The sequence below is a fragment of the Poeciliopsis prolifica genome, unplaced genomic scaffold, assembly GCF_027474105.1.
Source record: "Poeciliopsis prolifica strain line A6 unplaced genomic scaffold, Auburn_PproV2 SCAFFOLD038, whole genome shotgun sequence".
Taxonomy (NCBI): Eukaryota; Metazoa; Chordata; class Actinopteri; order Cyprinodontiformes; family Poeciliidae; genus Poeciliopsis; species Poeciliopsis prolifica.
In genome coordinates, this window is record NW_026562413.1 from 1,940,998 (window position 1) to 1,954,662 (window position 13,665).

The 13,665-nt window shown below is 43.1% G+C and overlaps 1 protein-coding gene across 11 annotated transcripts in view; it reads right to left on the minus strand.

The window, feature by feature from the left end:
• The window catches only part of akap9 (A kinase (PRKA) anchor protein 9), a 78,632-nt gene that overhangs the window by 2,776 nt on the left and 62,191 nt on the right, over positions 1 to 13,665 (minus strand). For 8 of the 11 annotated variants that reach the window (XM_055053645.1, XM_055053643.1, XM_055053642.1 and 5 more), the window contains 13 exons: positions 11,496 to 13,628; positions 10,643 to 10,700; positions 10,406 to 10,527; positions 9,892 to 10,080; positions 9,257 to 9,427; positions 8,951 to 9,056; positions 7,821 to 8,013; positions 7,091 to 7,241; positions 6,673 to 7,002; positions 5,258 to 5,724; positions 1,909 to 2,014; positions 1,539 to 1,733; positions 32 to 241 (listed from right to left, as the gene is read on the minus strand). In XM_055053645.1, coding sequence (XP_054909620.1) covers positions 32 to 241; positions 1,539 to 1,733; positions 1,909 to 2,014; positions 5,258 to 5,724; positions 6,673 to 7,002; positions 7,091 to 7,241; positions 7,821 to 8,013; positions 8,951 to 9,056; positions 9,257 to 9,427; positions 9,892 to 10,080; positions 10,406 to 10,527; positions 10,643 to 10,700; positions 11,496 to 13,628 — 4,431 coding nt within the window. The remainder of the gene's footprint in view (positions 1 to 31; positions 242 to 1,538; positions 1,734 to 1,908; positions 2,015 to 5,257; positions 5,725 to 6,672; positions 7,003 to 7,090; positions 7,242 to 7,820; positions 8,014 to 8,950; positions 9,057 to 9,256; positions 9,428 to 9,891; positions 10,081 to 10,405; positions 10,528 to 10,642; positions 10,701 to 11,495; positions 13,629 to 13,665) is intronic. The other 3 variants (XM_055053648.1, XM_055053639.1, XM_055053649.1) reach the window with 1 other exon arrangement.

The following is a 13,665-nucleotide window of genomic DNA, read 5'->3' on the forward strand; positions in this document are numbered from 1 at the left end:
AGTCCAGGTGAAATCTGTGTCTCAGCCTTACTTTTCTCACCTTGAGTGCAGAATTGTCAGCGTCAGGCCCGGTTATCTCTCGCAGCGCGTCGGACCTAATTTCTCCCGTGAGACGAGCCACCTGGGACTGAGACAGGTGCAAAGCTTTTTCCAGACGCAGCTTCTCCCGAGTCCAAGTGTCCCGTTCCTGAGAAAGGAGCATCGCTGCAGAGTCTGCCTTTGACACGCCTCTCCTGCTGGGCTGCAGAGGAGAAAGGTCGGACAACTATTATAAATACAGTACACCGCCAAGTTACAAGAGGAAAAAACAGAAGTAAAGGTTTAGAATAAATATAAATTTATTTCATATAAAATATAAAAAGAAAATTTATGTTGGGACCAATGTCTTGCATCATTATATTTAAGAAAATTACAATCTATACTATGGCTGCAACTTACATTCATTTTTTAAATCTGATAAAAATAATTGCCACATTCTGAATTTCAGAATTCTGAATTAATTTCTGCACAATTTAACATCAGAAAATGTAGCATTAATCTGTTGGTTATTTTTCTGATAAAAATAGGGCAGTAAATGATACTTAATGTAACTTTTTTTAACAGAATTTGAGCCAGGCTGTAATGGCCACATACACCACTAGGGGGCTTTTGAGCTGTCCTCTCAAAGAGTGACTGAAAATCAGTCCTGATTCATTCCCCCTTATTTTCATGTAAATGATCAAAACATTCTTTATTTCTAGCTAGTACATTGTTAAGACGTTTTAGAGGCAATCCCTTGTTGTTATTCTGAACTTCAGAAGCATTTTAATATAGTTTTTATGATTAGTTAGAGATAATAATTCTGTGTATAAGTTGCGTACTAGACTACATGATGGCCACTGAGCCAACAGAAGCTAAACAAATCAATTGTCATATTTGCGAAAAGCAGATATTTAACCATATCTTCTTATTTTATTAGCTTTTATGAGTAATCCTTCGTTGTTTTTGTGAATTTCAGAAGTTTTATTGTAGTTTTAAGAGTAGTTAAACTACGTTTCTGCTTTGTGTGCGTCAGATAACGGCCGTTAAGCTAACGACAGAAGCTGTAAACATGTTTGTCATTTTTTGTGAAAACGCAAACATTTAACCAGATCTTCTTATTTTGTTTTATTAATTAGCTCACATGTGATTGTTCTTGTGAATTTTATAAGTATTTTGTTCTAGTTTTAAGAGAACGAGAACAATTGTGTACAAGCTAACCGCAGCAGCTGGAAACTCATCTATTAACATTTTACTGTAGAAATATGTGAAAACACATATTTATTTCAGCTTTATGAATTAGCCCTTTCTTCCACTTTATGACATAATGTTATGTTCATGTCTGATTTACATTAAATGGCTGCATGAAAGAATCATCTGAAAATTCCCTTTGTGATTCTTTCAAAAGGGAATATACAGCTAATTACTCCATTTGTCTTGGCCTGTCACTTGATTTTTTAATCACAGAAACTTCTTATTTTGCAGGATTTCTGTTGATGAGAATCCTGTGATGCACCTACATGGCCAGCAGAACCTGCTCCTGCCTGCCGGTAGCGGCGCAGCTCCTCCTCCAAGCGCAGCGTGAGGTTCCTGAGATCGTTCTTCTCCTCGGTCAGACGGCTCACGAACCCGGTCAGCTCTGCGTTCTGCCTCAGCAGCCGCTCCGTCAGGCTGTTGGAGGAGCTGGACGAGCCTCCTGCCAGCAGGGAAACACTCTGAGGGAGACAGATGATGAGCTGTCATTACAGAGATCCACAGATGCTGCTTAGAAAACACCAGCAGCTGACTGCCGCTCGTCCGCCTTCGCATACGCTCCATCTTCCGATGTTTTATTGATGGAGTTACAATAATCCAGAAGCCACATTTTAAGATGAAATGAAGATAACTGACCTCTGGGATGAAGGGCAACCCTGGGGATTGCTGCAGCAGGCTGATGACCTCATCAACACTGGACTGAATCCATGACAGCTCCTCGCCGTCAATCTCCACAGTCGACCTGCAAAGGTCCAACCTTTAATTTGAAGTGTGGGGAACAAATCCCACATTCAGCACTTATTATGCTTCCTTTTTCACCTTTTAATCTGATCAGGGTGTCTATAAACTTTTGATAGTAAACGTTAATATGTCATCATTGACAGGAACCACTTTTTTCCTCCAGTATTCAAAATGGTGGAAATGTTGCCATGACAGCAAGGGAGATTTTACGTCATCTTCACAAAGGCTACAAGAAAATAGCTATTTGCTCAAATTAGGCCTTTATTTAAGATTAAAAGGACTGGAACTGAATATGTCAAGGATATTGGTTAGTTTCACCACTACAGAGACAAGAGGATGACAAGCAACAAATCCTACACTGTTTTAATGTTTCAAAATTTACATTTTGAAAGTATTTTCACTTAAATTTGGGTTTTACCGCTTCTAAAAACAGTCCAGGCGCTTAAAAACACACCCAGCTGTGTTTTGGTGTCTGGAAAATGAGGTATTTCAAAAAAAAAAACAACCTCCTGATAGTAAAGTCACATTCCCTGGGCACCGCACCGTTACTTAGCAACCCCAGCCGAGCCAGCCTGTTACCTAGCAACCCAAGTGGAACTCCTGGACGTTTGGTCAGTCGGTTTTACCTCGGTCGGTTTTACCTCAGTCGGTTTTACCTCGGTCGGTTTTACCTCAGTCGGTTTACCTCAGTCGGTTTACCTCGGTCGTTTTACCTCAGTCGGTTTTACCTCAGTCGGTTTTACCTCAGTCGGTTTTACCTCAGTCGGTTTTACCTCAGTCGGTTTTACCTCAGTCGGTTTTACCTCAGTCGGTTTTACCTCAGTCGGTTTACCTCAGTCGGTTTTACCTCAGTCGGTTTTACCTCAGTCGGTTTTACCTCAGTCGGTTTTACCTCAGTCGGTTTTACCTCAGTCGGTTTTACCTCAGTCGGTTTTACCTCCGTCGGTTTTACCTCAGTCGGTTTTACCTCAGTCGGTTTTACCTCAGTCGGTTTTACCGCGGTCGGTTTTACCTCAGTCGGTTTTACCTCAGTCGGTTTTACCTCAGTCGGTTTTACCTCGGTCGGTTTTACCTCAGTCGGTTTTACCGCGGTCGGTTTTACCTCAGTCGGTTTTACCTCAGTCGGTTTTACCTCGGTCGGTTTTACCTCAGTCGGTTTTACCTCGGTCGGTTTTACCTCGGTCGGTTTACCTCGGTCGGTTTTACCTCGGTCGGTTTTACCTCAGTCGGTTTTACCTCGGTCGGTTTTACCTCGGTCGGTTTTACCACAGTCGGTTTTACCTCAGTCGGTTTTACCTCAGTCGGTTTTACCACAGTCGGTTTTACCTCGGTCGGTTTTACCTCAGTCGGTTTTACCTCAGTCGGTTTTACCTCAGTCGGTTTTACCGCAGTCGGTTTTACCGCGGTCGGTTTTACCTCAGTCGGTTTTACCTCAGTCGGTTTTACCTCGGTCGGTTTTACCTCAGTCGGTTTTACCTCGGTCGGTTTTACCTCAGTCGGTTTTACCTCAGTCGGTTTTACCCGGTCGGTTTACCTCAGTCGGTTTTACCTCAGTCGGTTTTACCTCAGTCGGTTTTACCTCGGTCGGTTTTACCTCGGTCGGTTTTACCTCGGTCGGTTTTACCTCGGTCGGTTTTACCTCAGTCGGTTTTACCTCGGTCGGTTTTACCTCAGTCGGTTTTACCTCGGTCGGTTTTACCTCAGTCGGTTTTACCTCAGTCGGTTTTACCTCAGTCGGTTTTACCTCGGTCGGTTTTACCGGTCGGTTTTACCTCGGTCGGTTTTACCTCAGTCGGTTTACCTCAGTCGGTTTTACCGGTCGGTTTTACCTCGGTCGGTTTACCTCAGTCGGTTTTACCTCAGTCGGTTTTACCTCGGTCGGTTTTACCTCGGTCGGTTTTACCGCAGTCGGTTTTACCTCGGTCGGTTTTACCTCGTTTTTTACCTCGGTTTTTTTTTTACCTCGGTCGGTTTTACCTCTTTTACCGCAGTCGGTTTTTACCTCTCGGTCTTTTCAGTCGGTTTTACCTCGGTCGGTTTTACCTCGGTCGGTTTTACCTCGGTCGGTTTTACGCGGTCGGTTTTACCTCGGTCGGTTTTACCGCGGTCGGTTTTACCGCGGTCGGTTTTACCTCAGTCGGTTTTACCGCAGTCGGTTTTACCGCGGTCGGTTTTACCGCGGTCGGTTTTACCACAGTCGGTTTTACCGCAGTCGGTTTTACCACAGTCGGTTTTACCACAGTCGGTTTTACCTCAGTCGGTTTTACCTCAGTCGGTTTTACCACGGTCGGTTTTACCTCGGTCGTTTTACCTCAAGTCGGTTTTACCTCAAGTCGGTTTTACCGCAGTCGGTTTTACCGCGGTCGGTTTTACCTCTGTCGGTTTTACCGCAATCGGTTTTACCTCAGTCGGTTTTACCACGGTCGGTTTTACCACGGTCGGTTTTACCTCTGTCGGTTTTACCGCAATCGGTTTTACCGCAGTCGGTTTTACCGCAGTCGGTTTTACCGCGGTCGGTTTTACCGCGGTCGGTTTTACCGCGGTCGGTTTTACCGCGGTCGGTTTTACCTCGGTCGCTTTTACCGCGGTCGGTTTTACCGCGGTCGGTTTTACCGCGGTCGGTTTTACCGCGGTCGGTTTTACCACGGTCGGTTTTACCTCTGTCGGTTTTACCGCAATCGGTTTTACCGCGGTCGGTTTTACCGCAGTCGGTTTTACCGCTGTCGGTTTTACCGCAGTCGGTTTTACCTCAGTCGGTTTTACCTCAGTCGGTTTTACCGCGGTCGGTTTTACCGCGGTCGGTTTTACCGCGGTCGGTTTTACCGCAGTCGGTTTTACCACAGTCGGTTTTACCACAGTATTTGCTGCTCTATGGCTGCTGGAAAAGACAAGTGCCCAGAAACCACTTGGAGCATCGTTGTTGTTTGTGCAGGAGGCTCTACTTTTGCTTTTCAAAGATGTGCGGTTGTATAACTTTGAATCTGTTTCGCCGACTATCTTTTCGTGTGCAAGAGTAAACTTTGAGTTGTGGGTGTGGCCAGCAGCAGCTTATATAGATTTAGAGTGACAAGACGCCCTATAACAACTCAAAATAGGTGGCAGAACTGAGTAGACTAAAATGTAATTATTTAGGAATAATTCTGTGTAGAAAATGTGACGAATATTTTTCTGGTTAGCCCACAGACTGATCGTAACCTGGTTAAGAAACCATAATAGGTCAAGTTTAATGTAAGGAATTGATTACCTGTCCGCCGTCTTGCTGGCCATGCTGCGGATCTTTGAGGAAACAAGGTGGAGCTTCCCGACGATCTTGTCGACCGTACGCCACGGGCCGTGATGCGGCCCACTGGGGGCGTCGGCTGGGGAACCCTCCATGCAGGGCGACGCGTTGGCTGACTGGGCGTTCTCGCTCTTCTGGTGTAGAACCCAGTCTTTGGTCCGGTTGGTGGGCTCGCTGTGCCACACGGCCTGCTGAGCTCCATTCTCCTCCACCCTCTCCTTCTCTTCCTCCAGACTCTTCCTCTTCTGCTGCTCTTCCTCCAGCTGCTGTTTGACCTCTGACATTCGTACCTTCAGCCGGTCCAGTTCGGCTCGGGCCTCCTGGAGCCCGTCCTGGTCTCGTCTGGACTTCTGATTGGCCAGTGTTAGCTCCTCCTCTTTCCGTACCACTTCAAGCCGCTGGGCCTCCACCTGACTGAGGAGATGGACGACCTGGAGAGGAGACAAAGAACAAAAAGCAAATGACTTCATACTCTGTTCCTGGATTGAAGCCTAGAGGTTTAGTGATGTTAAGGAGAAGAAGTTGCAGAAAGTTACAACATTTTTTCCACCGTATATTGCAAAAACTAGACCAAAAGAATGCATATTTGCTACTACTCTATATTAGCTATATTAGCACAAAAGTGATTAAAACAGAACTAAGAAATCATCTCAATGTAATGAATTAAAACTGAAAAAAAAAAAAAAAAAAACAACTAGTATCTCACCAGAGCAAATTTTGCTGGACGATAATGTGCTCCAATACTTATGATAAAAGAGTGATAATATTGTTGTTTTGAGACCATTTCCAGTAATAAAATGATAAGCTCAATAAGCTTTAATTTTGTAAATAATATTTAACACTGCAGCTGGAAGATATTTTAAATATCCAAAATAAAACAATGGAAAAAAAGGCAATTAAAATTATTTACTAATAGGCCTGTCACTAACAAATTTTGTGAACTATAAGCTGTTCCAGAATATTATTGCGATAAACAATAATAGACAATTTTTAAGTAACATAATATTAATGGTATATTGCAAGAAAACATCCTCAAAGATTAAGAAACTTTAAGTTCTAATAAATATTTAAGACTGGAGGCATTTTAAAAATCCAAAATAAATAAACAAAATAACACACAAAATTAACTGTTAATTTTCTGAAAACAAAATTGTCCTTCAAAAAAACCAAAACATCAGACTGAAATCATCCAGTTTTTGGTAGAAAGAGAGAAGAGAATATAAATCATACAAATGAAAATTATTATTACTATACGATTGATTTATTCCAAAAGGATATTTGCAACCAAAACTATTTATGAAATTGATCATGAAGATCTCTAAACAAGTATCAATCATCAGAATGGAAACTTTAAATTCAATAGATTAATTTAATCTCACCTGTGTGTGTTTGTCATCCAGCTCCCTCTGCAGTTTTTCCAGCAGACTTTCTTGTTCTTCACCTTCCCTCCCATCATGGCCGCCGCCCTCCTCACCGGATCGCCCGCCAGCCCGCAGCTCCCTCTCTCTCCCCAACGCGGCGCTCATCTCCTGGGCTTTCGCCCGCTCCGTCTCCAGATGGACTTGGAGCTCCTGCAGGCGCGTCTGGAGGACGAGGTCGTCCTGCTCGGCCTGCTGGGAAACCTGCGACGACGCCTGCCGCTCCTGCTGCAGCGTCTGCGTGAGTTGGTCCGCCAGAGCCTTCTGCTCGTCCAGAGCGAGCTGCAGGTCCTGGAGGAAACCAAAACTTTCCTAAAAACGTCTGTTTAACCATAAAAGAAGCCGACAGGCGCAGCTTGAAGACTCTCTGATGTTTTACCTCCAGTTCCTCTCGTTTGCTCTCCTCATCTCGACCAGAGCGGCACCGCTCCTTCTCCGCCGCCCACTGAAGGTCTCTGCTCCGCTTCCTCTCCTGCATCAGCTCCTCATTCAGGGCGTCCAACTCTGCAGCTTTCTGAGACACCTCCACCCTGTCGACACGCAACAACCCAGAATCATACAAATGACTCTGCATCATCCAAGTCAAATAGATGAACATTTCAAATTTTAATGTTTTAAAGAATGATTTGGATTTCACATTTTTAAAGGTGAAGTCCCAATGTTTATTTGTTGAACTAAGAAATCTTCAATTCTGTATTTCTTCCCTTGTTTTTTGTCTCTGATCTGAAGAAATAAAACATCTTCACCAAACTTAAGAAAGAACTTTGCAGTTTAACACACGACTAATATAATTAGGACGACACTTTCTGAACGTTTTACGCATGAACCAGGTGCTTAAGTCGGGACATTTTTAATTTTTTAAGAAATATTTACTGAACCAACTTCAGAGAATGATTTTTAATCCAATAAAAGATGATTCCAATCTCCCTATTAATATTTCTAATCATCTAAAAGTCTATCTAGTATTTGCAAAGTCAAATAAATAACTCAAATCCAAGTTAGTTTTTCTTCTTCCTTGACATTTAGATAATTCTTGCTTACAAAAACACTGCATTAAAACAAACACCTGAACAGTACAGTTAAAAAGTGATTTCTTCTTGGTGTCTGACCTGAGTGTGTCCAGTTCTTTCAGGCGTTTCTGTTGGACCATCAGCGTCGTCTCCAGCTCCAGTTTAGTCTGAGAAAGTTCTGCTTTCATTTCCTCTAAGATCAACCCATCAGTCTCTGCTGCTCCGTCAGCTGCTCTTCCTCTCCGCTCCTCCATGTTTCCTTCAGCAGCTGAAGACAAACCAGGCAGTCCACCTACACAATAAAACGAGTTATTTATACAAATACGGTGAAGGTAAGGTGTAAAAATGAGATATTTCAGAGATTAAATAGACATTTTTAAAGCAACTAAAATGCAAAGTGGATCTAACCCTTGTTGAAAAGTTTTTGTGACATAAAGCAACAAGAGACCATTTAACGTAATAAAAGATGAAAAGAAAAAAATGAGCACACCTTTAAATTGATACCTTTTGAAAGCATCTATTGATTCAGTTTCAGCGAATCAACAATTACAGTGAATCTGATATATTTAAATTAAAAATCAAACCATCCAGGAGGATTTTCTTTACACTTTTTTATCTGTATGCTTTAGCTAAACCCAGTGATGTTTGCATTAAAATATTGTCAGAACTGAACCTTTTCCTCAACACTGAGGGAAGTACAAGATGGAAACTGTTGATCGTAAGACGACGCTGACAGAATAATCTGAAAAAAAAAATCACTTCACCACAATCTCCTTTACTCTCCATGTGTCTGGAGTGACCTTTCTTCTAAAGAAACATCCAGATCTAGATAAAATTATCTATAAACTCGCAGGAAGTGTGGTGATACCAAGTGGACATTTTGGGGAAAACCAGAAGGCACGTTTATAAAAAAAAACTCCCCACTGTGCATCATCGTTGGGAAACAGTGTTGGCTGCATCATGCTGTGGGGTTATTTTTCTTGTGATGGATGTGGAGTTTTTATCAAAGTGTGTGAAATTACACTGTTGTGGTGTATTTACAACGATGTAAAAAAAGAGGGAGATCTTTAATGACTTTTTAAACCCTGAAACTGAATCAAAAGTTGTTCAAACAAAGTATCAATCTAGGACTGTGAACACTTCTTTATTGGTTTGCTTTTCAGCTGACTTGAACATGATGTATTTCGTATGTCACAACCAGCTGCAACCATGTTAATTGTCTGATTTACTTTGATGGAGTTGCTCCAGTTGACCCCTGAGCTGCTGGACCTCAGAGAGGAGACTCGACCTTTCTGCGACCTGGAGCGAACCCATGGCCTCCCTGTGGTGAGCGTCCTGCGTCAGGACGACACAATTAAGGTAACAATCAGTTCAAACATCAACAAGCGACACAAAGTTCAGCTCTGATTGAACTTCATTTCAATTAATCAAACTTCTGTATGTATAAATAACATGATAAGATACCTTCATTCTTCTTTGCATGAGTTGTAAGTTTTAAATTGTCAACCAATCTAATAATTTCTGTTACTTCACACCTGTTCAGCCAGCAGGCGCTCCAGATGATTGAGGTGAACGATGGCGTCGCTGGTGTCAAGTCGATCCAGCTGGCTGTAGAGGGCGCTCTTCAGCACGCTCCTCTCCCTCATGAACACCTGCCGCACGGCGTCCAGCAGCTCCGCGCGCCAGTCGGCGACGCCACGCGACGTCTGCAGGACGACACCGAGAGTAATTTAATTTCAAATTAAAAGTGGGGAATATTTTATTGATTCCAAAGAGAAATTAAATGTTACTGCAACTCATATGAATTCAAAATTATGCAAAGACTATCTGGACTATAGAAGAAAAGAACTTTTGGTTGTAAAAGTTGCAGAATTCTGGTATAAATTATAAATGCAGGGATATGTTTGTTGTTTTCTACTGTTTAAAAATGTTTAGTTGTTTATTTGCAGATTAACCTGATAGAAATACAATATGCATTTCTTTTAAACAAACAATGTGATCCTAAAATATTAAAAAAGGGATGGACAGATTTGACTCAAAATATGAATGCAAACTTTTACTTTTAAAACAAACAAGTTTTTTTAGCCAATCCTCTTCCTGTATACCGCGGCCTCTGATTGGCTGAGCCTCGTCAAACTGCTGTCATTTTGCGTTTTGATGCTTTCTGTACCTGTGACTGGCTGTGCGTCTGCATCTGGGTGATGAGGCCTTTGAGCGACTGAACCGTCGCCAGCAGGGCGTCTCTCTCCTTCGCCCAGCCGTCCGTGTTGAACTGGCCGCCCGGTTCTCCTTCGGACAGCGGCAACTCAGACAGGGACAGAACCTGCATCCCTTCCTGGTGAACCTCGCGCAGCAACGTCTGCGTGGCACAAAACCCCAAAAACACTTACTTCATGAAGCATGAAGCTTCTTAAAAAAAAAAAAGGTAGTATTAGGGCCAAACTAAAAGATTAAAGTGATAATATTATAATAGTTAAGACAGAAGAAGAAAATTACAAGAAAAAGTGAACAACTTGTCAAATCTGTAATTTTTTTTCTTCCAACTTCAGTCGTGTTGGAAAAAAACACGACTGAATCGTTTGGACCAACGTTTAAAAATCCTGCTGCGGATAATTTGTCGTACAGCACAACCAAAGCGGAGATAATTTATTTACTAGCCACCCATGTCTGAGGGATGATTTTACCTTGATCCGGTCGGGCAGAGGATCGTCTGTTTCTCTCCTGGCGCCTTCTGGAGTCGACCTGAACTCCGGCTGTAAACTCGGGACGTCGAATCCGGTCCTCTGGCTGTAGTCCGAGCTGCTGTCTGCGAGACAGGAAAACAAACATCCTCAAAATCTAACATTTCCACTGAACAGTAACTCTGGGACTCTCAAGCTAAATTAGAGGATAAGGAAGTGCAAAAATGTGACGTTTCCCACCACTGGTGTAGCCGTCTTTGAACTGTGGAGCAGGACGGTCTGGTCTTAATGGAGGTGCCTGTAAAGAACGAGCAGTAAGCAGAAATATCTCCTAAAGCCATTTTCATAAAAAAAAAATAACAATAAAAGAACATTTTAATTAACAAAATTAAATTTTACATTTGTCCAAAAATATTTTTGGGTATTCTTAAATTAATTTATATATATATATATATATATATATATATATATATATATATATATATATATATATATATATATATATATATATATATATATATAAGTATTACATTTTCTCTTAATAAAAATAATTCAAATTAAAAAAAAGAAATTTGTATGTTTTCTGAAAAAAGAAATTACAAATGACAAAAATATTTTCAAATATTCTAAAATATTTTAAGGGCTTTTATTTCAATCGATCCTTCTGTGATTACAAGAGTTTTTGTTTAGTTAGGAAGATATATTCAAATCAAAGCAAAGTTAAGATGTAATTTTACCAGAAAAACATCTTAAAATTACGAGAGAAACATTGAATCAGAAAAAAGCTTCCAGGATTATGGAGACCTGATGAGAGTCTGTGTGGTTCTTCGTTTGCTTAATATGCTAAATATCTGGCTTGAACCACAAACACTTTACAAATTAAGGTTTTTAATCAAATGTTAGATCGTACTGTTAAACTGTGCAGTTTGCATCAATATCCAGGACTTTGTACAAAAATCAAGCACTTAAAAACCTTTAAAACACCCAAATTGAAATTCAAGCCTTTCTAAGGACTTCAGTCACTCTTACAGGTTGAAATACGAAGCTCAGAGGTTGCGACCAGAGTGAACTCCTTCCTGTTTCTCGGACTCACCTCAGTGGAGCAGAGTTTGTCGATGACGGCCTTCAGACCTTTGCACTCGTCCTCCAGAGCTCGAGTGTCTCTGCGCAGGTTCTCGCTCTCTGAGATGTGGCGCGCCTCCATGTCGAGGATCTCCGCCGCGTGCAGCTCCTGCATCTGGACGATCTTCTCCTGAAACTCCCCGATCACGTCCTCGATCTGCTCCTTGGCGGCGGACTGGCTCAGGTCGCTCATCTGGAGAGGTTCGGTTTGCGTGAAGGAGTTTGTTGTGGCGTCGGGCTGCTGATCCGAGCTGCTGTTTGGCTGCAGGCTCGGCGTCTTGTGCGTGGCGGAGTTTTTCCGGGAAAGTGACGGCTTCTCTTTGGCGCTGCCCCCCTTCGCGGCTGGCTGCTTGGCGCCTTTCCGTTTGGGCTGAGTGGTAGATGAGGAGACAGAGAGCGGCGGCTGAGGAGACGGAGGAACAGATTCTGACGCCCTCATTAGCGCCTCCTGCAGCTCCGCGTTAAGCTTTGTAATCTCCTCCAGGAGTTCCTCGTTGTGCTGCCTGGAGCGTCTGAGCTCCTCGTTGGCGGCGTCCATATTGCTCGTCATCTCCTGCAGCTCCTCTCTGACCTTCGACAGAGATTCTTCACGACTTTGAATCTCCTCTTGAAGCTTCTCGTGATATTTAGTCATCTCTTCTTTGGTGGCGTCTGCGCTCCTCCTCGTCTCTAGCAGCTCCTCGGAAACAGACGCTTCATGAACTCTGAGTTCTTGATGAAGGTCCTCGTTACGCTGCTCTCCTTCAGAGGCGACCGAAGTCTTCGACTTCTGTTGCTCCTCTTTGAGCTCAGAGATACAGATCTCACGAATTCGGACTTCTTCTTCAAGTTCCTCATTTTGCTGCTGATATTTAGACAGTTCTTGTTTGGAGGCGTCTGCATTCCTCCTCATTTGCTTCAACTCCTCTTTGAGCTCAGAAAGCAAAGCCTCACGACATTGGATCTCGTTTTGAAGCTTCTCATTTTGTTGCTGATATTTAGTGAGCTCTTCTTCTGTGGTGCCCATTTTGCTTCTCATTTCCTGCAGCTCCTCATTGAGTTTAGAAAGGGAGACTTTGTGAGTTTGAATCTCGTCTTGAAGCTTCTCGTTATGCTGCTGATATTTAGTCTGTTCTTCTTTGGTGGCGTCTGCACTCCTCATATCCGGTAACTCTCCAGAAACAGAGACGTCATGAGGTTCCTCGTTATTTTGCTCTCCTTTGGATTCAGTCCTTTCCATTTCCTGCAGCTTCTCTTTGAGCTCAGAGAGAGAGACTTCACGAACTCTGACTTCTTCAAGAAGTTCCTCGTTACGTTGTTGATATTTAGCTAGTTCTTGATTGGAGGCGTCTGCGCTCTTCCTCATCTGCTGCAGCTCCTCTTTGAGCTCAGAAAGTAAAACCTCTAGACTTTGAATATCCTCCTGAAGCTTCTCATTTTGCTGCTGATATTTAGCCAGCTCTTCTTTGGTGGCGTCTGCACCCCTCATGTCAGGCGAAACTTCACAAACTCTGACTTCTTGATGGTCTTCCTCATCATGTTGCTCTTCTTTGGAGGCGACCGCAGTCGTCCTCATCTCCTGTAGCTCCGCTTTAAGTCTTGAAATTTCTTCCAGGAGTTCCTTGTTTTGCCGCCTGCAGCCTCTGAGCTCTTCGTTGGAGGCGTCACCGCTGCTGCTCAGCTCCTGCAGCTCCTGCGAGACTTCTTGAACTCGAAGTTCCTCGTTATGCTGCTGACGTTTACTCAGCTCTTCTTTGGTGGCATCCTGGACCTCCTCGGAAACTGAAACCTCACAAACTTTCTCTTCTTTCCTCGTCTCTTGCAGCTCCTGTTTGAGCTCAGAAAGCAAAACCTCGCGACCTCGAATCTCGTCTTGAAGCTTCTCATTTTGCTGCTGGTATTTCGTCAGCTCTTCTTTGGTGGCGTTCATTCTGCTTCTCGTCTCCTGCAGTTCCTCGTTGAGTTTAGAAAGGGAGATTTTGTGAGTTTGAATGTCCTCTTGAAGTTTCACTTGATGCTCCAGAGAGACGTTCAGTTCTTCTTTGGTGGAAGCTGCTTCTCGTTTGGCCTCCTGGAGTTCATGGAGGAGATCCGTCATGTTCGCTCCGTCCTCTGCAGCTTTGACCTGAAGACACCAAATATTCAAAAGTAAGTCCATAGAT